The sequence below is a fragment of the Cynocephalus volans genome, chromosome 3 (genome assembly GCF_027409185.1).
Source record: "Cynocephalus volans isolate mCynVol1 chromosome 3, mCynVol1.pri, whole genome shotgun sequence".
NCBI classification, from domain to species: domain Eukaryota; kingdom Metazoa; phylum Chordata; class Mammalia; order Dermoptera; family Cynocephalidae; genus Cynocephalus; species Cynocephalus volans.
In genome coordinates this window covers 82,006,671-82,030,568 of record NC_084462.1, presented here as the reverse complement: position 1 = coordinate 82,030,568, position 23,898 = coordinate 82,006,671, and the positions used below count along the sequence as shown (strand labels likewise).

Below are 23,898 nucleotides of genomic sequence, written 5' to 3'. Positions count from 1 at the left end.
TCATTTAATCCTCCTGGGAACTTTGAAAGAAGGATGGTGGTATTTCCATTTTTAAAGGTGAGAACATTGAAGCTCTCTTTACCAATTAGATTAATCAACTTCCTCCATTCCCCCTGAAAAATACACTGATTGCTCATTGGTCACTTGTGTCTAGTCAGTTATACTCCAGTATACTTTCACATTTCTCCAATGATATGAGTTGTACTCTTACCAAGAGTCAGTTAGATTTGTTTCCAAGTCTCTTGGTAATTATTTATTTAAAATTAAACTGATAGATTCATAAAGAAGGTTATTTTATGAAAGCTGAGTTGCATGTTTGGGAAGATTTTATTACAAGGAGCTACAGTACTTGCTATTGAATTAGATGTAAATGAGACAACATTAATAAATTGGAGGAAAAATAAATTTGGAAGATTCTGAATTTTTCTTTGCAAATGCATTAGTTTTTGCTCTACTTTGAAGAAACAAGGTGAACACAGTGAAGAATGCATTAGGAGTATGACTTATGCAAGAAAGGCAATGTGGAAAATTAACCAGAGGACCCATACTCAAAAAAAGGATCTTGATTTCTGGTTTGGAGCCAAGGAAAAAGTTAGACACCAGAGTGGCCTATGAAGATTCGAATGTCAGTTTTATTAATGATACAATGATTAGCGTTCATCGCTTTAGAGCTGCTGTTGCCAAACAAGCTTGCCAGCATTACAAAGAATTTCTGCCTTACTCCGTTCCAATACCTGATTGGAAGAATAGTATCAATCACTATGTTGGCAGCCTTTTATTATGTTAGCTCCGTATATTCTAGAACCATGTGCACTAGTCAGGATGCTCACTCCTCCTTGGGATAGAGTAGGTAAGGGAGAGGAGGGAATTCTTCCAGACAGAAGGGTGAGATTATGTAAAGGCAACTCCTACGTAAAAATATTGGGTTATGTTTTATGTTTAAAAATATTTAAGGTAATGCCTGTCTCATTCATTACATCTTTAATCTACTTTTGAAATTATGAACATGTGTTATATAACTGAAAAGAAACAGAACCTAAATTCAATCGTAGTCCTATCTGACTTACAGGCCTGTGCCCTTTGCACTAAATCAGATTTGTTGAGGTTTTTTGAAGGCACCCCCACCCCACTGCTTCCATTTTCAGACCTCTTATCTATATGCACCTGAATTTTCTCTGTCGGACTTTGACTGTGGAGCCTATTTTGTTTCAGTCAGGAGAATTATCCTCAAATTTGAAAGCTTGTATCAAACAACATAATGATAATAGAATTGTAGCCTACATTAAGTGAAGAGAAAGAGAAAATTACCATGTAGGAGCTTTAAATACTTGCACTTGGAATGCGTCTGGTCTCCAGGTCCAGATGTTATGTTGAAGGAATTTGTGGATAGCTCCTCATAGTGTTTTTTTTCTTGTTTTTTTTTTTTAAGTTCTTACTGTAAAAAAATATGTGAGTCACCAGTGTGATGGAACAAAAAAGAAGTTAATGAAACCTTACTTAAACTGCATTAATAGAAAATGTGGCGTCAGAATCATAGATGTTAATGGTTCCATGGTAATCTTAGCTGGGGCGATGAATTCATTTTCATACTTTAATAGTCACTCATCAACTGTAGTATCTAAAGGGGCATGTTTAGGATCGGAGTTACTGAAAATGGTCTCATAGAAGGAATAGTTAAGAAACTGGGGATGGAAAGACTATGGCTGAATGGGAATAATGCTCTTCAGATTTTTGAATTTTGTTACGTAAGAGAGGATATAGATTTCTCTGCTGTACCTCTAAAACAGGGGTAGGAAAACTTTTTTTTTTTTTTTGTAAAGAACCAGATAAACATTGTGGGCATTGTGTTGCAACCGTTTAACTGCCATCGTAACATGAAAGCAGCCATAGACGATATGTGGTAAACAAACGCGTATGGCTCTGTTCCAACAAAACTTTATTTGTAAAGGGAGTGGGCTGGATTTCACCCATAGGCAATAGTGTGCCAGCCTTTGCTCTGGGAGACCATAGTTTTTAATCTCAATTTAAGAGAGCTTTCCAAAAGTTTGTGGGTTTCAACAGTAGTGAATATTGTCTTGAGAGGCCTGAGTGACATGTTACTGATTTGTTATGAACATCAGCCTAGCATGCTGTTGATAGGACTTGAACTAACTAGAAGGGAGGACCAGATGACTCCTAAGACTTCTGCCAGCTGTTTCCTGCCAATTTCCCATGTTTCTCTAACTGATAAAAGTTTTCTGATTTAGTCATTTGAATATTTATAGTTTAATGAATAAATATTCAACCCAGAAAAAAAGTGTAGGAGTTTGCTTAATTTCAGTTTTATTGGATTTCATCCAGTACAGTATTTTATTTACATGTCTTGTATATATGTTTTTTATAGGTATGTATTTTATTATCTGTAATAAAATGTAATGTATATTCTATTGTATATATAAATATATGTACAATATACATATATACAATAAAACATACACATTTTAAGTGTATAATTAAATTAGTTTTGAGATCTATTTTGACAGTATATATCCATACACCATACCCTAATCAAGATATAGAACATGACCATAACTCAGAAAGTTTTCCCTATACTCCTTTGCAGTTAGCTTTCCTCAGCACTTCTCTCTTGGAACTAATCATCAGATTTTTATCACGGTAAGTTAATTTTAGCCTGTTCTTGAAATAACTCCATAGTAATGGAATTGTACAGGATAAACTCTTGTATCTAGTTTCTGACTCAAAATGTTTTTGAGATTCATCCAAGTTGTTGCATGAATTAGTTGTCTTTTATTGCCAAATAATAGCTTTTCATTTACCAGTGTTTGTTTATGCATTCATCTGTTGATAAATACTTGGATTTTTTAAAGAATGTTTTGGCTATTATGAATAAAGCTGTTGTGAAATTCCTATACAAGTCTTTTTATGAATATTTATTATTATTTTTCTTAGGTAAATACCTAGGAGTGAAATTGTTGAGCCACATCATAAATGTATGGTTAATATTCTGAGAAAGTGGAAAACTGCTTTTTCAAAATGATACCATTTTACACTCACACAAACAGTGCATGATTGTTGCAGTTGTTCATCCTCTGCAACACTTGGTATTGCCAGTCTTTAAATTTAGCTCTTCGTGTGAGTGTGTGGTAGTATCTCATAATTTTAATTTGCATTTCCCTGATTGATGATATTGACCATCTTTTCATGCACTTATTGTCCACTCATGTATTTCCTTATGCCTATTTTTAAATTGAGTTGTCAGCTTTTTATTAAATTGAAAGGGCTCCTCACAATTTTACATATAAAATCTTTATCAGTTAAATGTATTATGAATATTTTCTCCCAGTGTGTATCTTGTCTTTTCATTTACTTAACAGATTTTTGAAGGGCATTAGGTTTTTATTTTGATGAAATCATACTTACCAAATTTTCTTTTTGTGATTAAAGCTTTCACTGTCATATCTAAAAGCATCTTTGCCAACTGCAAAATTGTGAAGCTTTTTCACCTGTTTTCTTTAGAAGTTTTAAAGTTTTAGATTTAACAGGTAATTCTCTTAACCATTCAAAATTAATTTTGGTTTACAGTGTGAGACAGGCCTTGACATTCTTTCCACCCCCACTCCCCATAAGATAGTCAGTTTTTCCAGCACCATTTGTTTGAGACTGTCCTTTCTTTGTTGAATTTTTTGTTAGTGTCTTAGTTGAAAATCATTTGATCATGTTGGTTCTATTTCTGTACTCTCTATTTGTCCATTGATCAATATGTTTATTGTAATTTAGGCCTACCTGACAATATCTTGATTACTGTAGGTTTTGAGTAAGTCTTAAAATGAGATAGTGTAAGTCAGTCAAACTTTTTCTTTTTAAAAATTATTTTGCCTATTCTGGGCCTTTGTATTTCCATATGCACTTTAGAATCAGCTTGTCAGTTTTATTTTTAAGAAGATTGCTAGACTTTTGATTGGACTTGCATTTGGTTCTTTGCTTTATTTTATTTTTTGCTACTCAACTTCCTTATTAATTGGAGAAAAATGTATTTTGTAACATCCTATATGAGTTGTTCAGTGGTACTGTTTTTAAGTTTCATTTTTAGAGCTAACGTAGTAAAAATGACTTTTTTCTGGTGTATAGTTCCGTAAATTTTTAACACATGTATAGATCTGTGTAACTCCTACCACAATCAAGATACAGACAGTTCTATTACCCTAACAAAACATATTCATGTTGTTATTTTCTCCTTTCCTCACCTCTGATCCCTGCAGCCACTGATCTGTTGTTACTATAGTTTTTTGGAAACTGCATATAAGTGTAATAGTATGTAACATTTTGAGACAGGCTTCTCTGGCTAAGCATGATACCTTTGAGATATAACTATGTTGTTGTATGTATCAGTAGCTCAATCCTTTTTATTGCTGAATAGGGTTACATTATATGGATGTACCACAATTTGTTTATTCATGTTAACGGATGTTTATATTGTTTTCAGTTTTTGGAGAATATAATTAGAGTGGCAATGAACATTTTTATACAGGTTGTGTGAATAGAAGTTTTTATTTCTTTATTTCCCGAGTGGGATTGCTGGGTCATATGGTAATTGTGTGCAGTTTGCTGCTTCTTATTATTTTTTTTTTAAACATTTTAAAATAAATGTTTGCTTCTTATTTTAAAAGTAACCACATTCATTAAAGTAAATTTAGAATATGTGGGCAGGAAGGAAAAATAGGAAAAATATTGCCCATTGTCTCTCTGCTGAAACCCAAGCACTGTAGAAATTTCAGTGTGTTTTCTTTTCCTTCCCCTCCTCCTCTCCCTTGACTGCCCCCTCTTCCTTTTACTTTTCTGTTTGTACCTAGTGGTAATCATATTGAAAATATAATTTAGTATTCATCTTTCTCTTAATTGCATATTTATGTATAAGATTCACTTCTTAGACAGTAATTTTGTCATTAGTATGTGGCACATATCTAGCACGTATATAACCACAATACACATTTGTAGAGGTGAGTTATTGTGGGATTTTAGGCAGTGTGGCTGACTAGTGTGAGATTATTTTGGACTGACCAACCTTTCTTTACTCATCAAATCCGACCAACTGCCTGATCTCTGGAATGATATGTTTGATGCCAGCCTCTTGACTTGCCACTCAGACTGAATAGAGCCTTACGGCAGCTGCATAGCTGCATATTTTATTGTATGAGTGATTATTTCTGCAGTAGAGTACACTTTCCTTCTAAGCCTAAGTAGAGTAATATTGTTTTGTTATTCATGAAATGAACAGCATGGAAATGTTTCCATATAGTCTTAGAAATCAGACACTGCTAGCTCCATATTTTTCTACTTATTATCTTTACTTTCAAATGTTGTGGGCTACTTCCATTTTCAAAATGTTAGCTCCTGTCAGGGAATTGCTAAGGCCTTGATGTGGCCTTATGGAACTCAGATAAACACTTCCTTCTTTTCATTTGGCTGAAGTGCTTTTCAATGACGTTTCTGTCATCCATGCAGCCAGGAGCTTGGCTAAAAGGATTATTTGGCTTGAGGTTTGGGGATCATATCAGTCTTCTGAGTCTTTCTGATTTCACTTCTCACCACAGTTAGATGTTAGAGAATATCATTAAACTAATGGTTAGACCCTATAACTCAGAATTTAGAAATGAGGAAATACACCTTCTTTTACTTATTTATAGGGGGAATATTCTCTGGTTCTGGGTAATATGGAGTAAACACATACCACCCTTTCTTTACAATCAAATGTACTTATAAAACCTGGATAGAATGCATGGTAAATAGCAGGCTAATTGGAGAAGAACATCAGACTTCAAAATACCACCAAACCTGCAGGATCCTCTGGCCTAAACTCAGTACATCCGGAAACCTAGAAGTGAACACTGTGGTATAAACAGCAACTTCCAGAAACCCTCTAGTTTTGGCTTGAGGTGTGAGAAAGATTGAAAAGCTCAGAGTTGAGGTCATCCCGTTTTTATTTTTGTGGTTCATTTTTTTCTTTCCTTTTTCCCTATTTTCTCACAATCCAGTTTCAAGCAATATCATCAGCAGGGACCAAAATTCTGAGGGAGGGCAACCTTCCATTCTGTTGAAGCTGTGGTTCCAAGAGGCAGAGTCAAACCCTATCCTTGGCACCAAACAAAGGTGGTTGTAAAAGTGGGCTGTTCCTGGCTGGAGGACAGAAAAGGGTATTATTAGGTAATTGGAAAAAGGGGAAAGAGCTTGGGAAAGAGACCCCATTGAAGTTGTATACAAACTCCTGGGTTCATGAATCTGGTCTTAAATTAGCTAATCAAAGACTTTAAAAACTGAGATATCAGGTAGAACTTCACCGAGGTTGCAGACTGAACACTGGGTGGCGCACCCACAGAAATAATCCAAATAGCACTGCCGAGGTTTTGAAAACAACTGATAGTGGAACCACATGTAATAACTATAATAAACTCACTGGATGGACTCAATAACAGAATGGATACGAAAGAGGAAAGAATCACTGAACTTGAAGATAGGCCAATAGAAAATTTCCAAAGTAAACAATTAAGAGTAAAATGGGAAAAAAAAGAAAGAAAAAGAACTTAAGAGAACTATGGCCAATAACAATGATCTTACATTTGTGGCGTTAGATTTCCAGAAGGAGAGGAGAAATAGTATCATACAGAAAAAAATATTTGAAGAAACAATAGCTGAAAACTATGATTGTGTTAAAATTCCCATAACTGTACACCAAAATTGAAAAAAGTCAATTTTACTGTATGAGAATTTAAAAAATAAAATAATTTTCAGAAGGGAGTGCTATTATATTCAGGTGGTAACATAGAATGTTTATTTTATAGTAAATCATGGACTCCTTTGACCTTGGGAATTATTGGTTTCATAGTGAGTAATGGGGAATGTTTCCCACATTATTACGTGAACTGAATTAATAATTTGGTGAGAATAGTAGTGGCAAGATATTTACTTGCTGTTATTTTGTTTGAAAGCAATTCTTGGTTTGTTCAATAGTTTGGCTTTCTATGTCTCTTCTTTTTAGGCTGGGGAAGTTTCCTATTTATAAGGGACTGCAGAGACATGAACAGCCCTGAGAAAGAAAGTATGTTCTTACTTATTTTTCTACTTATAGAATTTTATGATATGTTAGTAAAAATTGCAAATTTGCTTAATTCTAAAGATGTACCATTAACTGAAGACCCCTTATTTCACAGCTCTGTAGACATCTGGCAGGGACTGTGCAGGTTCAAAAGGAAAGTAAACATTACAGTAGTTACTAGAAGGGAAAAGAAATGGGAGTGGTTCAGAAATGGATGTCATGAATTGACATGTAATAATCTATGTAAATGCTATTTGCTCTCTAAGAGAATGTTTACCTGAAGCTATTCATCCTGCAGAGTCATTTAGTGATATGCTGGTGATGTAATTCAGGTACAAATAGTATATATTTCAATTTAATTTTATAAGTGAACTATTTTAAATCATTGATCAGCACATTGATTTTGATAATAACCATTTGGATTTAAATACAGTTTAATAACTCTTTAAGGAAATAGCTGCTCTTTTCTTGGGGGTACTTGGGTCACCTAAGTGATGTTTGTTGAAATTGATCACATTTTCAGATTTTACTTGAGTCTCTAAGGCTATTTTTTGCTGCTGGGGTTAAACAAACTATTATGCTATAAATAGAAGAATCCTTAGTGTTTTGCTTTTCTTATTAGTTGATGGTCTTTTTTTTTTTTCCTCCTTTGGCATTATGTTCTGTCACTAAAGTTGACCATTTTTAGGTGGGCAAGAAGAGCTAGCCTTTTACTGAGTTGAGTTAAAGCTCAATTCAATAAAATGTTGTCACCTGTAAAAGGGATTATAATGTTGGAGAGGTAGAAGTGAAATTAATAAGTAGTGTGTGGTTCTAAGATCATTTATGGTTTCATATGTTCAGCCTTGCTCCTTATGGTTGTGAATAGTTTTATAAATTATGGCAACTAATTTAGCATTTAATAGAGTACAATTTTATAAGGACACACACACACATGCATTTATAAGGATGTGTATACAGTTCACAAAGCATTTTCTCATATATATATGTTTATTTTTATTTTATACTCACAATACAGTGAATTTAGTAGTGCTATTATTTGTATTTTACATATATGACTTTCCCAAAACCCTACAGTTAATGCACAGTGAAAAAGTGACTTGAATCCAGAACTAGGATGTTGACTCCCAGGTTAACGTTATTTCCATTTCACATTATGGCCTTTAAAAAAACAGTGAGAAATAATCTGTAAATTTTACTATTTGAAAACGGGGACGTTGTCACTTAAAATTCTGTTTGCTGTGATTTCCACTATTTTTAGGAATGTACAATTCCCCATTGTGTGGGTGCCATAGGAGAAACAATATTAACATAAAGTATTTCCCTCAATATGTTTCCAGACCTCTGCACATATGTTAGAAATTAACGATAATAATACTAGTCAACATTTACTGAGTGCTTCCAATGTATACTTAACATGAATTATTTTATTTTATCCTTACAACCCACCAATGATTTAGGTAGTTATTATCTTTACTTACCAGACAAAGAAACAGTCTTGGTGATCTGAGTAGTCTGTACAAGGTTATGTACAGTGATAAATTGGGGATTTGATTTCTAAGTGTTAAAATGATGCAGTGTTTTCTGAAAGAGTAGTTTAATTCCAATAATAGCATGAAAAGTGTTTGCAGTCAAGTCATATTACAAGGTGTTTTTGTTGAATTTTGAAGGGTGACTTAGATATGTTAAACTTTTCCTTATTTTTTTTTTCTTTGCTTATATTCTGGGGGTAAAAAAAAAAAAAAAAAAAAAAAGACACCAAAGAGACTGGCTTGTCAGGAAGTGGAGTCTCATGGAATGTAATCAGAAAAGTAGGTCAGGATCAGATTATGTGGGAAGCCTTGACTGATGAATTGGATAGTTTGGGGGTTTGGAGGATTTTTGAAGGATTTTGAACTGTGGCTGTTTGAAGCAATATTTGGGGAGGTTTTCCCTAAGTGTGGTATGGAGTGAATTGAACAAAGTACCAGTGATGAGGATAAAGAAGGCATCTTGATAAAGATAAAGGTTTGATAAATTTAAAGGTTTTTTTAATTAGGAAAGTCATAGGAATGGGATAAAAAGGTTAGAGAGGAGTTATTTTAAAGGGCAGCTTAATTGCTGGGCCATATGGCAGCTCCATGTTTAATAATTTTGAGGAACTGCTGGACTGTTTTCTAAAGTGGTTGTACCATTTTACATTCCCACCAATAGTATGTATGAGGATTCCAATTTCTCCAAATCCTTGCCAACACTTGTTTTTATCTGTCTTTTTGATTGTAGCCAGTCTACTAGGAGTGAAGTGGTATCTCACTGTGGTTTTGATTTATATTTCTCTTGTAGCTAATAATGATGTTGAACATCTTTTCATGTGCTTATTGGCTATTCGTATATCTTCTTTGGAGGACCATCTATTTTGATCATTGGCCCATTTTAAAATTAAATTGTTATTATCTTTTTATTATTGAGTTGTCATGGTTCTTTATAAAATATTCTAGATATAAGTCCCTTATGATTCTGTACGTTGTCTTTTCATTGTCTTTTAATTCTCATGATGTTCAGTTTATCCTTATCTTTCTTTTCTTTTATTGGTTGTGTTTTTGGTGTCATATCTCAGAGAAACTTTTAAATGGAGCAAAAGAAAGAAAGAAGCAAGCCCTATATTATTTTCCTCTGTGTAGAAGAATTTTTTGAGGCTTTCCTTATAGGTAGTCATAGAATTAGGGTAGGTGCACATAACTAGTATGTTGGAATGATGTGGGTTACTTCAGTTAAGGAGAGAGCTCAGTTAGTTAAGGGGAGAGGTCATTTGTTTTTCCTTGGACAAAGAAGTAAAAAGATTTTAAATATGATCATTTTCTTAGGTTGATGGTTGTGAGGTGATAAAATGTAAAGTAATAAAACCAGAGCAGTTTGGAAAATGACTTCTTCTGCAGTCATTTTAAAATTCCTCTGCAGATTTAAAAAAATAGTATAAGCTACCTGACTGTAGAAAGGGGTGGCTGGATAGTAGAAAAGTCAGGAGATCCTTGAGAATAGAGGAGAGGGAGATAAAAAGGCCAATCCACACTGTCATTTTCTTATGATGTTGGATCTTAGTAGCAATTTTGATTGCCTTGGAAAATTGTTCAGTTTTTAAAAATTTGATTATTTGTTGCTGTAAGAAGTACCTTTCCTTTTTAATGGGCAAATTAAATGAAAGGTAGTATTCATATTAATACTGATTTCCATTTTTTACCATTCTTATGAATATGTAGTTGACTACATACACATGCACACGCACACTTGCTTACAAGTGATTTCATTAGACAGGGCAAAAAAACAGTATTACTTATTCAGGAAGGACTTTATCTCTAATACCTAGCACTAAACACACATGTATATCTTGAAACAAATCATATGGTATATCACAGTCAGCAGAGCAATGTGAAATAAGCCATGTTTAAAACATCTTGATGGATTGCTAGGGGAAAGGAATTTTAATTACAAAATGAAATAGTCTTTAAAATAAATTAATATTTGTAAGAGCTTGTGAAAAATTCCTGTTCTAACTTCATTAGAAAGGGTTAATAGCCATTAACTTACAACATCTGATTAGGAAGCTGGGGAGGGGACACTATTAGTAATAGAAAAGTGTCTGAGTTCTATTTCATAGTATCACAGATAGCGTTTTTAGAATCTTCTGCTTCAGACTTCTACAGGTGAATCACCTGTCTGAAAAAGCTGCTATTCTCATATCTGCGTTCTTGCCAAAGCATGTCCTTCCCTTAATTAGAAGAGGATAATAAAATATAACTTGTATGGAAAAACATAAAAAGAGAGAAGAAAGCCATAGTGTATCGAAAATATTTTTTGTTCTTTTAAAGAAGTGTTTTTGTTATCTATACTAGGAAATTGCTACTTTGGAAATGGGAAAGGAAGATTAGGGAGACCTATATTTTTCTTTACCTGGTTCTTGTTCAAGTATATTGTAGACATAGAGAAAAACTTTGAACTGTGTTTAAGTGTGGTAGTTCCCTGGGCACATGCAAGTATGTGCATGTTGTGTGCCTCGTAGTTAGCTGAGAGGATGTTGGATAGATAACTTGGCCTTTCTAGCATATTTTTTCTTGTGTGAATGAGGAAAAAGGAAAAGGTACTCCAAAAACTGTGATTTTTGTGGTGGGGTACCTTGCCTGGCTCTTCATTGTCAGATGATTTCCTCCCCTTTCTTCCTGTGCTTCTGACAGATGTAACCAACTTCAGCATTAGGGCCAGACTGCTTGGCATGCTCTTATCCTCATTCTGTACCATTCACTCACACTTACTGAAGTTTTCTAGTACTTGTTAACTTTTGGTTTTAATTAATTTGCTTAAAGGTACATTGAAGGCTGTATTATAGTGTATTAGAGTTGAGTGTACACATCCTTGTTCACCTCTCTGTGTAAGTGATGATTTAATCAAGAGTTCATTTATGCTTCATGTCTTGTAAATAGAGCTTGGGTTGTTTTTCTTACTCATTTACCCATATTGAAACTCATTTGCTAATTTACCCTATCTCTGAGGCCCTGCGAAATATTTTAACAGCAGTCTTAGCCAGTTACTTCATTGTCATTTGCATACCCAGCTATTTAACTTGGTTTCCCCATCCAGATTATTTATCTTTTCTGATCATTTATGGAATCCATTTACACTTCTCCATCTACTTCAGTAAATGTTTTCCTGTTCTTGGTTTTTGTTTCTCGTGACCAAAAAAATCCTTAATTTCATCATAACTTAGACTTTTGTTTTTGTTTTTGCTTTCAATAGTTCGTATTATAGAATCTTTTAAAATTCTTTAAAAAATAAATTATGCCTATGGGTTACTTTTGGCATTATACTTATGCATCCTCTCAGGGAAGTCTAAGAGAGATGAGTCTTGCTCTCCACTCCCTCCTTCCCGCCTCCCAAATAAATTTGTTACCTATCGCTCTCTGGGTTGTGCTTGCTTGTAGTCAGTAGACCCTCTCCTTGCTTCATATCAGCTTTTCAGGAATCCTGAGACCCATTTATCTGTACAGATTAGGGTTTCTTCTGGACCTTCTTAAGGTCAAGTAGAGTTACTGATCTTCCTGCCCTTTGACACAGTAACTGCTAATCACTTACGTGTGACAGTTCTTTGATATTGTCAAAATCCAAGGTTGACTGGCATCCACACCTTTATATCAATATATCTTTATTCTTCTTTGATCTAATGTTTTAAACTTCTCCTTCAAAAATTATTTCAGGTCTCTCTTGATTAATTTTTCAGTAAATACTGAAGCACAGAATTCATGATTTCTCTTCTATCTCACTTTCTTCCCTGAATAAGAGTTTTTATTATTGACTTTTTGAGTTACTTGCAAAATGTTACTTGCAAAAAACTCCTTTTTCAGGGTTCTCATTTCTTTCTTTTAAGAAGCTGCCTTCTCTCCATGAAAACATCATTATATAGATTTTTGTTTGTTTATCTCTTCATCATAGAATAATTTTTTTAGTGCAACAAAATAGCAAAGAATTCTGAACCATTAACATCTTGTCAGCCTAGAATCCTGATTTTGTTTATAATATGGGCTGTATGTGTGATTGTGGAGGCTATCTTGACGTTATACATGATGGCTTTTCATACTTTAGTAATATTTAGTAAAAAGTAAATTGATTTTATTCCATTTGTCTTCACCAGTGGATTCAGTATCAAAATAAAACTCTTTGGCAAGTGCATAACCTGACTGAAATGTCAGGGAACAGATGGAAAGGAGTTCCATAAGCATTGGCTGAATAGAAGGGGTTTGATTTTCCAAAAAATAGTTTTACTGCCTTTCCTCTCCTCTGGAAGTGATATGAAGAGTTCAATCAATGTTCAAATGAAGAAGTAGCTGTTTTTAGGGTGATATTCAGTAGGAAAAGATAAAAGCCCTTTAAAATAAGGTCTTAACCCTATGATTTATTTATTTGTGAAGAGCCATGAGTTCTCAGAACATCAAGAATATCTCATGATCAGATGTAAACACAAAAACCAGTTCAGAGCCAATATAAATAGTTCTTTTGAATCTTCCTGATTATACTGCTGCCTTGATTAAGGTGAAAAATTGCATTTAGGGTAATTAACTAACTCATAATAAGAATATGAAGGCAACTGAATTTATTCATGATTATATAGTTGGATGTTGTCAAAGTTATTACAGTCAAAATCTCTGTTTAAGTGCATATAGGCTATTCATGTACATAACATTTCACCATAGAGTGCTGAAGATCAAACTCATTATATAAATCCCTTTTTAATTATTGATCCATTCCATGATTTTACTTATGTAAATCTCTCAAGTATTAACTTTAACAAATCAAGCTATCATTTTTACAATTTCATGATGAGTTTGAGGAAGGACATCAGACCTGACATTGAGTACTTCTATGTTAGATAAAACTAAAAATACATTGGAAGACAGATACATTGTATTAGAAGAGAGATAGAAAAGTAGAATAGAGATTAAGAGAAAGATGGACATTTTGGCAGTCAAACAAATTTAGCTCTGAGTGCTGGGGTCTCTATTTTCGAATTACTAATCATTTAGTGCATTAAAATTGGGTGTAATCTTCATGATGAATCTGTGTATACTATTGAACCAAATAGTTCATTCTCTTGTTTATGTCTTCTTCAGGTGGAGAGATGAGGTGTTATGTCTCTGTGTTTCTTCCTTTTGGATCCACATAAGCATAATTTGCAAGCCTTTGCCAGAGTGATAATTAATTGTGGTGAGGGAAGCTAAAGTGTTTCATGCTAATTTTATAATGTGTATGTACTGCAGAAGCTAGACAAAGGAACTAAGTTAAACAAAGACCTAGAGCTACTGCCAAACCTAAAAACAACAATGGCACAAAGAAGAGAACAGAATGCAGGGTCTAAAGCCAACAAAATTCAAATGTAAATTTGCTAGTTGAAAGGCATCACATGTAAATAGGCTTATTTTGGCAACTCTTGGAGTTAAAAATACAAAAGACATCACTTATACAAAAGCAAAAGTAATTGAAGTTTTTTGTTTTTTGTTTTTTGTTTTTAAGAAAACGGTCTTTCGAAATTTATAGTAGCTGTTTAGTTTGTATGAGGAATGCTACCCTTCACTTTTGTTATAATCCGTTTATTTACTTAATCCCATTACTAGTGTACTGTCTTTCTTCATATTCATAAAAGTTATTTTGGGTGACATAAGAAGAGGACATGGCCATTACATCAAAAGTTTTTTTCTAAGCCTTGGATTGGACCCATAGTTAGAATTCTTTCTTGCTGTGTTTGCAGCATATTTAATATTTTGAATATAATTGCCATTTTCCAGCCCTTGCCTGTGTGGCTATTTGCTTGATATAACTACAGTAATACCTGTTACATTATTTTATGGGAGGAAATAAAGTGAATCCCTAACTAATTGTGGGTTTGGCTCATTTGTGGCTCATCAGATGGCTGTGGGTGAAGGGAAACAAAAGTAGGCAAGTTTCTTTGAAGATAAAGTTAAATGAATGAAAACAGATCATTCTTACAGAAGTAAAAAGATAATGACTGAAAGAAACGGGCATTACTTTTTGGTGTATTCAACAAACAGTGATTTCCTCCCTGCATTGGATGGTATTATTTACATATGAGTTTTCTTTCTTATGAATTATTAAGTGTACTTTTTGTTTTTTATTTGTGGTAAAAAATATATATACCACAAAATCTACCCTCTTAACAAATTTTTAACTGTGCAGTGCAGTACTGATAACTATATGCCCATTGTTGTACAGCAGATCTCTAGAACTTTTTCATCTTGCATGACTTAAACTCTGTATCCATTGAATAACAGCCCCCCGTTTCCTCCTACTCCCATTCCCTGGCATTCTACTTTCTGCCTGCATGAGTTTGACTACTTTAGATACCTCGTGTGAATGGAATCATGCAGTGTTTGTCCTCCTGTGTCTGGCTTATTTCACTTAGCATATTGTCTCCAGGTTTATCCATGTTGTTGCAAATCACAGGATTTCCTTTTTATTTTTTTAAAGGTGAATAATATTCCATTGCGTGTATGTACCACATTTTCTTTATCCACTCATCGATCGATGGACATTTCACTTGTTTCCACATGTTGGCTACTGTGAATAATGCTGTAGTGAACATGGGAATGCAGATACCTCTTTGATATCCTGATTTTAGTTGTTTTGAACAGCTGGATTGCTGGATCATACGGTGGTTCTATTTTTTAATTTTTGGTGGAAACTGCATACTATTTTTTATAGAGACTGCACCATTTTACTTTCCTACCAGTAGTGCACAAGGGTTCCAATTTCTCCATATCCTTGTCAGCACTTGTTATTTCCTTTTCTGTTTTGTTTTTTGATAATTGCCCTCCTAACAAGAGTAAGAATATATGTCATTTTGCTTCTGATTTGCATTTCTCTGATGATTACTGCTGTTAAACATATTTTCATATATCTGCTGGCCACTTGTATATCTTCTTTGGAGAAATTAGGTGTTCTCAATATCTTTAAAGCAATATTTAAATCAACAAAATGGTGAAATAAAAGATATTGAGTTTCCTGAAGTCTTTGTGATTGCATTTGAATTGTGCATAATTGAGAATAAATATTTAAATGAAATGGCGTATGAAGTGTTAGACTAGGATTAGTTCTGTATTTATCCAATGATTCTTTTGGTTTAAATTAAGATTTTATAAAAAAAACTTATTTTTAAATCATTACAAATAATATGAACTTTTTAGAAATTTTGAAAGATAGTGAAAAGGAAGAAAATAATAATCTAACTTTTCAAATAAAACTATTAGTACTTTTTGTAGTTCCTGGCAGTTTTTCCCCTCATACAGTGTTTTAAAATAATTAGCATATTAAACATGCATTTTGTATCTTGCTTTTTTACTTAAAGTTATGATGAGAAGAAAGTCTTTATTAAAATAAGCTTAACAGATAAAAGAGAAAAATAAGGCAGAATGATTTTGTACATTCTGATTGCAAACTTACAAATTGGAAGCAAAAAGAAGAAGCTTTTGAATTAAATGAGAAAGTAAAAAAGCAGTGATGATATGTGCTATTGCACTAGCGAATTTATATAATCCTAAAAATGTGGACATGAGCCAGAACACATATTAAATCTATAAAATAATGAGCCACATAACTCTACTATAAACCCTACTATTTCAGTTTAAATTCTTTTTACTGTTTAAAAATTTACCTGTGGATTCTTTACATAAAGTGAAATTTAACACTTCTTACATTGTTATTTAATTATTATTTTTTTAAATGAACTTTCTGCTTATCAGAGAAACTTCCAGGGCATGTATTCTACTTGTTGAATGAATCATTGTTCATTCATAGAGTGTCAGATTTGTGACTGATTCACCTTATCAGTTTCCTTTCTTTTTTAGCTATTGGCCTAATATTTTTTTCATTCATGCTTTTATACACCTTTCCAGTCAAAATTAAACATTCTAACTTTCAGTAACTTGATTTTCAGATTAGTTTCTTATAGAGTACTCATTTTTAGGATGACATCTGCTTGGAAATAGTTCAGTATTTAAAAAGATTCATAGGTTTCTTATATTTTCACCATAAATATATGTCATGAGGTCAGTGTTTATAAAATGAAAGGGAGCATATTGGGAGAATATTTAATCTGTTTTATTGACTTTAACTTACTTGATCATTTGTGGTGCTGATGACCTACCATACAAAAGGTGTAAGAAGCAAAAAAGAAACTTGTTGGTAGAGGAGTGAATGACAAAGTATCCTGACTCATAGTGGATCTTTGCTAAATGCTTACTGAATAGAATTTGTTCAGTTGTTGAAAACAGATATAATTAGATCATTGTAGAACACAGTGATGCAATTGTGATATCTTCTATCATGTGTTACCTTAATCTTTTAAAACAGCCAGCGAGATGGTTTTCTGAGGGTAGGTGATTAAAACACTTAGGAACAACTGCATGCAAGATCCTTTCCGGGAGTTTACACGCTGTCTCATTTAAGGAGGCAGAGCTAATGTTATCTGGTTTTCACAAATGAGGAAACTGAGGCAAAAAAAAAAAGGTATAACCTACAAGTTAAGTAATTTGAACTACATCTGGGCCGCTACCTTGAATCTTCTCCTTCTCCACCCATAATATGAATACTATTTCTTTTTTATTTTCTAGATTTTTATTCTTATAAAAGGAGAAAAGAAAGTTGATTTGGGGTAACATCAATGTCTTTGCAGCCTGAGTACCTTTAAAAAAGAGTGGGCTCAGGATTGTGTCAGTGTTACACTCTGTGGTCAGACTTTGAGGGACATCTTCTGTATCATTTACTATAAATAATAAATCATTTATGTTGAGGAATTTTAAACACAGAGGTTATGTGCTTCAGTAGGCTATCAGTATCCCAGTCAGAGAGGGACTGATATTTGGAGAGGCAGTATCTCAAATGAGAAATAGACCCAGCCACTTCATTAAGCAGCAGATGCCTACTTCCCAGTTTCCCTCAGTGGAGATTGCAAAATGAGTTCTGTCACAATGGGAATGAAAAGGCCTTCCTTGCATTTTAAGATAGCTTACATTTATTGAGCATTTACTGTGTGACAGACACTGTACTACGGACCTTACACAAACATCATCTCATTTAATTCTCAGCCTTGTTCTGTGAGTTATAGACTATTACCAGCCCCTATTTTATAGAGAAAGAAACAGACTTAGGGTCATCACATAGCTAGTAAATGTCAGAACCAGGCATGGTACCTGGTTCCAGCTAACTGTAAAGCATGTTTTCCCGAGTCCTTCCTCCATCTTTGGTAGTTACAAAGTTCACTGTATTCTGCTTGCTTTGTTGACCTGAAGGGACAAAGTCAGACACTAATGAGAGAAGTTGGGTGTGGAAGGAAATCAGTCAGATTCATTTTACTGATATTCTTAAACTGCTCGAATAAATATATTAAATGTTTACAATATGTTGTTTCCTTCACACTATCAATAAATAAATATCTTTCTCTAAAGGCACACTAAGGGAGAATTTGTGAGGTTTTTCTGGGACTGCGGTAGGAAATTTGGAAGCCAACCTGATCAAAGACAGGAATGTTGTTTTGAAGAAAACCTGGGTTGAAAACTAGACCAGGGATTCACAGATTGAGGAGAGCAACTAACTTACTGATGTCAAGCAACTAAGATATTTGGTATTGCATATGGAATATAGAATGGGGTAAATTAATGCAGTTCAAGCCTTTTCACTTTGAGGCTAACAAGGTGTGGGAGATGGGAAACAATACCTCTTTATATGGAGATATGCCATTTAGAATTGAGTGTATATTTACTTGCTGAGTTGGTAGAAGACAAAGATCTGTTTTCTATTACTGTGAAATCAAATAGAATTGATTTTCCTTTCCTCTTTCCTACTAAAGCAGCTCTGAACAATTTATAAACTCCTCATATTTTACCCATTTCCCCCCCAATCTTGTTAATGACATAATTGAAAAGATCAAGAACCCAACTCTGGTTCCTTGCTCATAGGCAGAAATATGTCTAAAGTATGTCTTTCAACTTTATAAATTCTTTGGGATGAAGGCTTTGAGGGGAGGATCATGGCTAACTCAGCCAGAGGCCACAGAGCAAACTCAGAATGAATAGGTTGCTACCTTAGGAAATACTACCAACTAAAAGTAATTTGCCAGCATTTTGCCATTGACACTGCTTTCTCCATAAGGGTTTTTGAATATTTGAAAGATATTCTGTGTGATACTTAGAGAACATTTTAAATGATGCTCGGGAGTACAGATAGGTTATTTCATCATAGATGTTTAAACTTGTGAGGTTCTAGCCCTTCACTAGTATTTTAAGGTTAGCAAAGAAGTTGGTCTGAAAATAGTTTCATTAAGTTTGGCTCTCCTCTGTTCATATCTTGGTTACAATCTTATTTTCAGAAAGAGTGAACGATATAATAATTTCATATACTTAAAACTCCCCAAAAATATTATTGAATAGTTTAATGAAGAGTCTTAATATAAGAAATTGTAATGGAGGCAAATGAGCAAAAATACCCTGCTTTGAGCAGCAATTGAAGATCATCTTTTGGGTATTACACATTAGTTTCTTACTTCAGTATCACAAGAATATCAGAAAAGAATTCTTGGATTTTTCACCCCTCCTCTCTATTTGGATTGTAAAGGAAAACAAATAATTAGCAAAATTTTATAAAGAAATTATCAGCCTGAGCTGAAAAAAACCTTTTTCCACTCTTGAATATTGAATGTAAATCACATATTTACAATATGAATTTTTTTTTACCTTCAACTGTCATTAAATTTTCAAAACTGACATTGCTTTTACCCCTTCAGCCTTTAGATTTAGTTAATCTCCTGGGTGTAATAGATGGGTTTACCAACCTTAAGCCAGTACTCATATTCTTCTGCTGAAGTTCTAACTGTTGTGGAGGACTAAGTCTACTTTTCTGTCATGCAAAAATCATGCACTCTCATATCATTCAGGTAGTTTTTTTCAGTATATCATTTTGGTTTCTATAAATTTACATCATTAATGAACATAATTTTCTGCTACTTGTTTGGCTTATATGTGTACTCCTTATTCTTTGGGGGGCCCTAAGAACATGGGTAAAACAAGAATATGGGGTAAAATTTACATACAGTGGAATAAACAGATCTTAAGTATACAGTTCAACAAGCTTAATAAATGTATACACTCATAACCAATACTCCAGTCAAGATATAAGACCTTGCCCTCATGCCATAGTAGTGGATATAGTAGATTGCTTCCAGGACTGAACACTATTCCTCCAGCTTCTGGGAGTGTTGGTGGATGACTTTTACCAGAGTTGCTCTTCAAGAGTTGCCCTTTGCTGAAAGAGAGCCATTTTGACTATGATCCTGTCTGCTTTCTGGGGATAACCTATATCTAATGACTGCTTAGTGGGGTGGGGGAAGATATATCAAGGTCTTGGCCTGCTTGCAGCAATTTGGGACAGTTCACAAAGGCCACCCCAGCTCCATTACTCCCTATGTGATAAGGTGAGACATTTGTTGCTGTTGTATTGTAATTCAGTTTCACCCTCTACCCCTTTGTGCTTATTTCAACTCATTATAGGTGTTGAGCATGAGAGTATTTTGCAATGGACTTCTTTTACACAAATACTGTCATGCCTTGGTATCCATGGGGAATTAAGTCCCTTATATAAAATTGTGTAGTATTTGCATATAACTTATGCTCATCCTCTCATATACTTCAAATCTTCTCTATATTACTTTAGTACCTAATACAATGTAAATGCTATGTAAATAGTTGTTATACTCTTTTTAAAAAATTTCTTATTGTCATACTGTTATTTTTTATTGTTTTTTTCCCAAGTATTTTCAACCTGTGGTTGGTTGAATCTGCAGATGCAAAACCCATGGATATGGTGGGCTAGTTGTATCCATCTCAGTCTGCTTCCCGGGAGACCCAACTGCAACACTCCAGAAAGATCTCTTATGCCCCCTGACAGTCAACCCCCACCAACAGCCATTATCTTGATTTCTATTACTGTAGATTAGTTTCGCCATTTCTAGAATTTCATATAAATGGAATCATACAGTATATCCTCTTTTGTGTCTGGCTTCTTTTGCTGAAAAGACTTATCCAGGTTATGGTGTGTATTAGCAGTTTGTCTTTTTTATTGCTGAATAAGTAGTATTCCATTGTATGAATATAAACTATCAATGTTTATATTTAGGTGTCTGTAAGCTTTAGGGCTGTTTCAAGTTTTTGGCTATTATGAATAAAGCTGCTATAAACAATCTTGTGTAATTCTGTTTGTGGATATACATTTTCATTTCTCCTGGGTAAATACCATGAGTGAATTTCTAGGTCATTGTGGAGAAGTATGTATAACTTTCTGAAAAATTGCCTGAGTTTTCCAAAGTGACTCTTACCATTTTATTCTCTCACTAGCGATGTATGAAAGTTCTAATTGCTCTACATTTTCTCCAACACTTGGTACTTATTGATATGTTATATTTAGTTCCATCATATTTACTATTTGTTTTCTTTTGTGCCATTAATTTTTTTGTGCCTTTGTTCTTCCCTTTCTTCTTTTTGATTAATCAAATATGTTTTGTATTCAATTTTAATTTATCTAATGGCTTTTTAGCTGGACCTCTTCTATTATTTTTAGAGGTTCTTGTAGGGATTACAGTATACACTCTTCTTACAGTCTACTTAGAGTTTATATTTTACTATGTTAATATAAAATTAAGAATCTTGAAAAGTATTATCCCATATGCCCTTTCTTAATCTTTGTCATAAAAATGTTATAAAGCTTCAAAACAGCTGTAGTTTCTGCTTTAAACAATCACGTGCATTAAAAAAAAAATAGAGGAAAAACAATCTTTTATCCTGACTCACATATTTGCTGTTTGTATTCTTCTTTCCTTCTTGTGGATCCAAATTTTATCTGGTATTTAATTTCTGTGGCATCATTTGTAATGTCTCCTCTTTCACTTCTGATTTATTTTAGTCTTCTCTCTTTTTTTCTTAGTCTGGGTAAGGGTTTGTCAATTTTGTTTATCTTTTCAAAAACCAATTCTTAATTTTTCCAGTTTTTTCTATTTTCTGTTTCATTCATCTCTGCTCTAATCTTTATTATTTCCGTCCTTCTGCTAATTTTGGTCTAAATTGTTTTCTTTTTTTAGTTCTTTGAAGTGTAGAGTTAGGTTGTTTACTTGAAATCTTTTTTTAACATAAGCATTTATTGCTATAAACTTCCGTTTTAATTCTGCTTTTGCTCCATCTCACAGGTTTGGTGTGTTGTGTTTTTGTTTTCATTTGTCTCAAGATATTTTCTAATTTCCCTTTTCTTAGTTGACCCATTGACTGTTTAGTAGTGTGTTGTTTAATTTCCACATATTTGTGATTTTTCCTGTTTTCCTTCTGCTGATTTATAATTTTATTGTGGTTAGAAAAGATCCTTGCTATGAATTCAGTCTTCTTAAATTTGTTAAGACTTTTTCTTGTTTTGTGACCTACCATGTGATCTGTGTTGGAGAATGTTTCATGTGCACTTAAGAATGTATATTCTACTGCTGTTGGGTGGAATGTGCTGTGTATGGGTGTTAGGTACTTTTGGTTTGTAGTGTTGTTCACAGTGATGCAGTTTTGTGTTTTATTTTTGGGCCATTTTAAACTTTTGTTCTTTATGGGTTTGGATGGTAAAGCAACCAAAGTGTTTTTAACTTGAAAAACCTCAGGAAAATGGTCATTGGAATGCATTGATTGACTTTTCATTGTTCCATAAAACATTTTTTTAGATCCCATAAAGATCCCTGTACTCTTTCCCAGTCAAACCTCTCCCTGAGAAATAACCACAAACCTGATTTTTATTATCATGTTTTTGTCTTTTTTTCTATTTTAGATCATCATATAAATGAAGTTACTCTTTTATGTCTGGTTTCTTTCACTCAGCATGTTTTTGAGATTTATGCATGTTGTTGCATGTATTTTCTTTGTATTGCTGAGTAATATTATGTTGATTTAGTATCTATAGTTTCTTATTTTCTGATTAATGATCAGCTGGATTATTTCTGATTTTAGCTATTATGAATAAAGTTGTCATTAACATTCATGTAAAAGGCTCTTTGTGGGCATATTTATTTTACTCCCTGTATCTTGGGAAAATACCTGGAAGTGGGTTTGTTTTCTATAGGGAATGTGTATTTTTATCTTTTAAGAAACTGCCAATTTTCCACAAAGGGTATCAATATACACTTTCACAGGCAGTATAGAAGATTTTGGTTGCAGATCTTATTTTTATGTCAAGATTATATTCTGTTATATAATGTAGGTAATTTTTAATATATATTTCTAATTCCTAATAAATAATTTTGATAAACAGTCCTCTTTTTTTAAACTAAAAATTCTTGGAATTCCAGATTTCAAGAGCCATATATGCTTTATTCACATAGTAACCAACTTTTTCAATTTATTTTAACAGCACAAAAGTAGAATGAATGCTGGGATAGCTTTTTGATGTAAACGTCTTTATAAGCTTTGGATATTTTTAAATGGCTTAAACTCAATTTCATTTATTTAAGGTTTAGGCACTAATTATGAGAATTCAAAATTTAGAAAAATCTGTACATGACAGTAATTTTTGCTTACATATTATTGTAATAAATATGCATGAGTGTTTTAGCTCATTCCATTTAGAGCACTGTGCTAATTTCAGGGGTTTCAGCTGAGTGCCTTCTTGGTGTGGTTATCTTTGTCCTGTGCTTTGGTCATCAGTTGTATCCTTTAGGGAAGCTGCCTTGAGAAGTCATGCTGTTCACCAGGGGGACTGGGGAGAGTCATTCTAAGTGGCTAAGTAAAAAGCTTTAGCTGCTGTTATAAAACCTGTCCTAATATTAAGTAGCAGTGTCATTTTGTATATAAAAACTTTTTTATTGGGCTGCTTCTATGTATTCAGCACCGTAGGTGATACGGAATAAGAACTACATGTAGTTTTTGCTGTTAAGTTAATTTGAGACAACATGTATGAAAGTCACTTAAGTTCTACGCTGTGTGACTTAGATTTATAAATATGATACCAGTGCCTGTGTGGCTTGTGCATCTCTACCCTCAGTGCCTAGAATCCTCTCAAGACCATGACAGTAATATGTGCCATAGTAAGAAATTAATAATTTTTGTTTTTTTTACTATTAGGATTAGAAGAGGCGAGGCAGGTGTAACTGGCTTTTCAAAGATTTTAAACATAGGAGAGAAAACCTAGCACAATGTTTGTGGAACAGAGGAGTAAATATTCCATTTCAGGTTGAAGAATTTGGAATTTATTCCAGTGGC

General features: G+C 33.6%; 1 protein-coding gene across 4 annotated transcripts in view; it reads left to right on the top strand.

Moving 5' to 3' along the window:
- Positions 1-23,898, top strand: part of TCF12 (transcription factor 12) — a 395,187-nt gene that overhangs the window by 111,643 nt on the left and 259,646 nt on the right. For 2 of the 4 annotated variants that reach the window (XM_063091485.1, XM_063091488.1), the window contains exon 4: positions 7,034-7,093. The exons of the other annotated variants lie outside the window; for them this stretch is intronic. In XM_063091485.1, the coding sequence (XP_062947555.1) occupies positions 7,034-7,093 (60 nt within the window). The remainder of the gene's footprint in view (positions 1-7,033; positions 7,094-23,898) is intronic. 4 annotated transcript variants of the gene reach the window in all.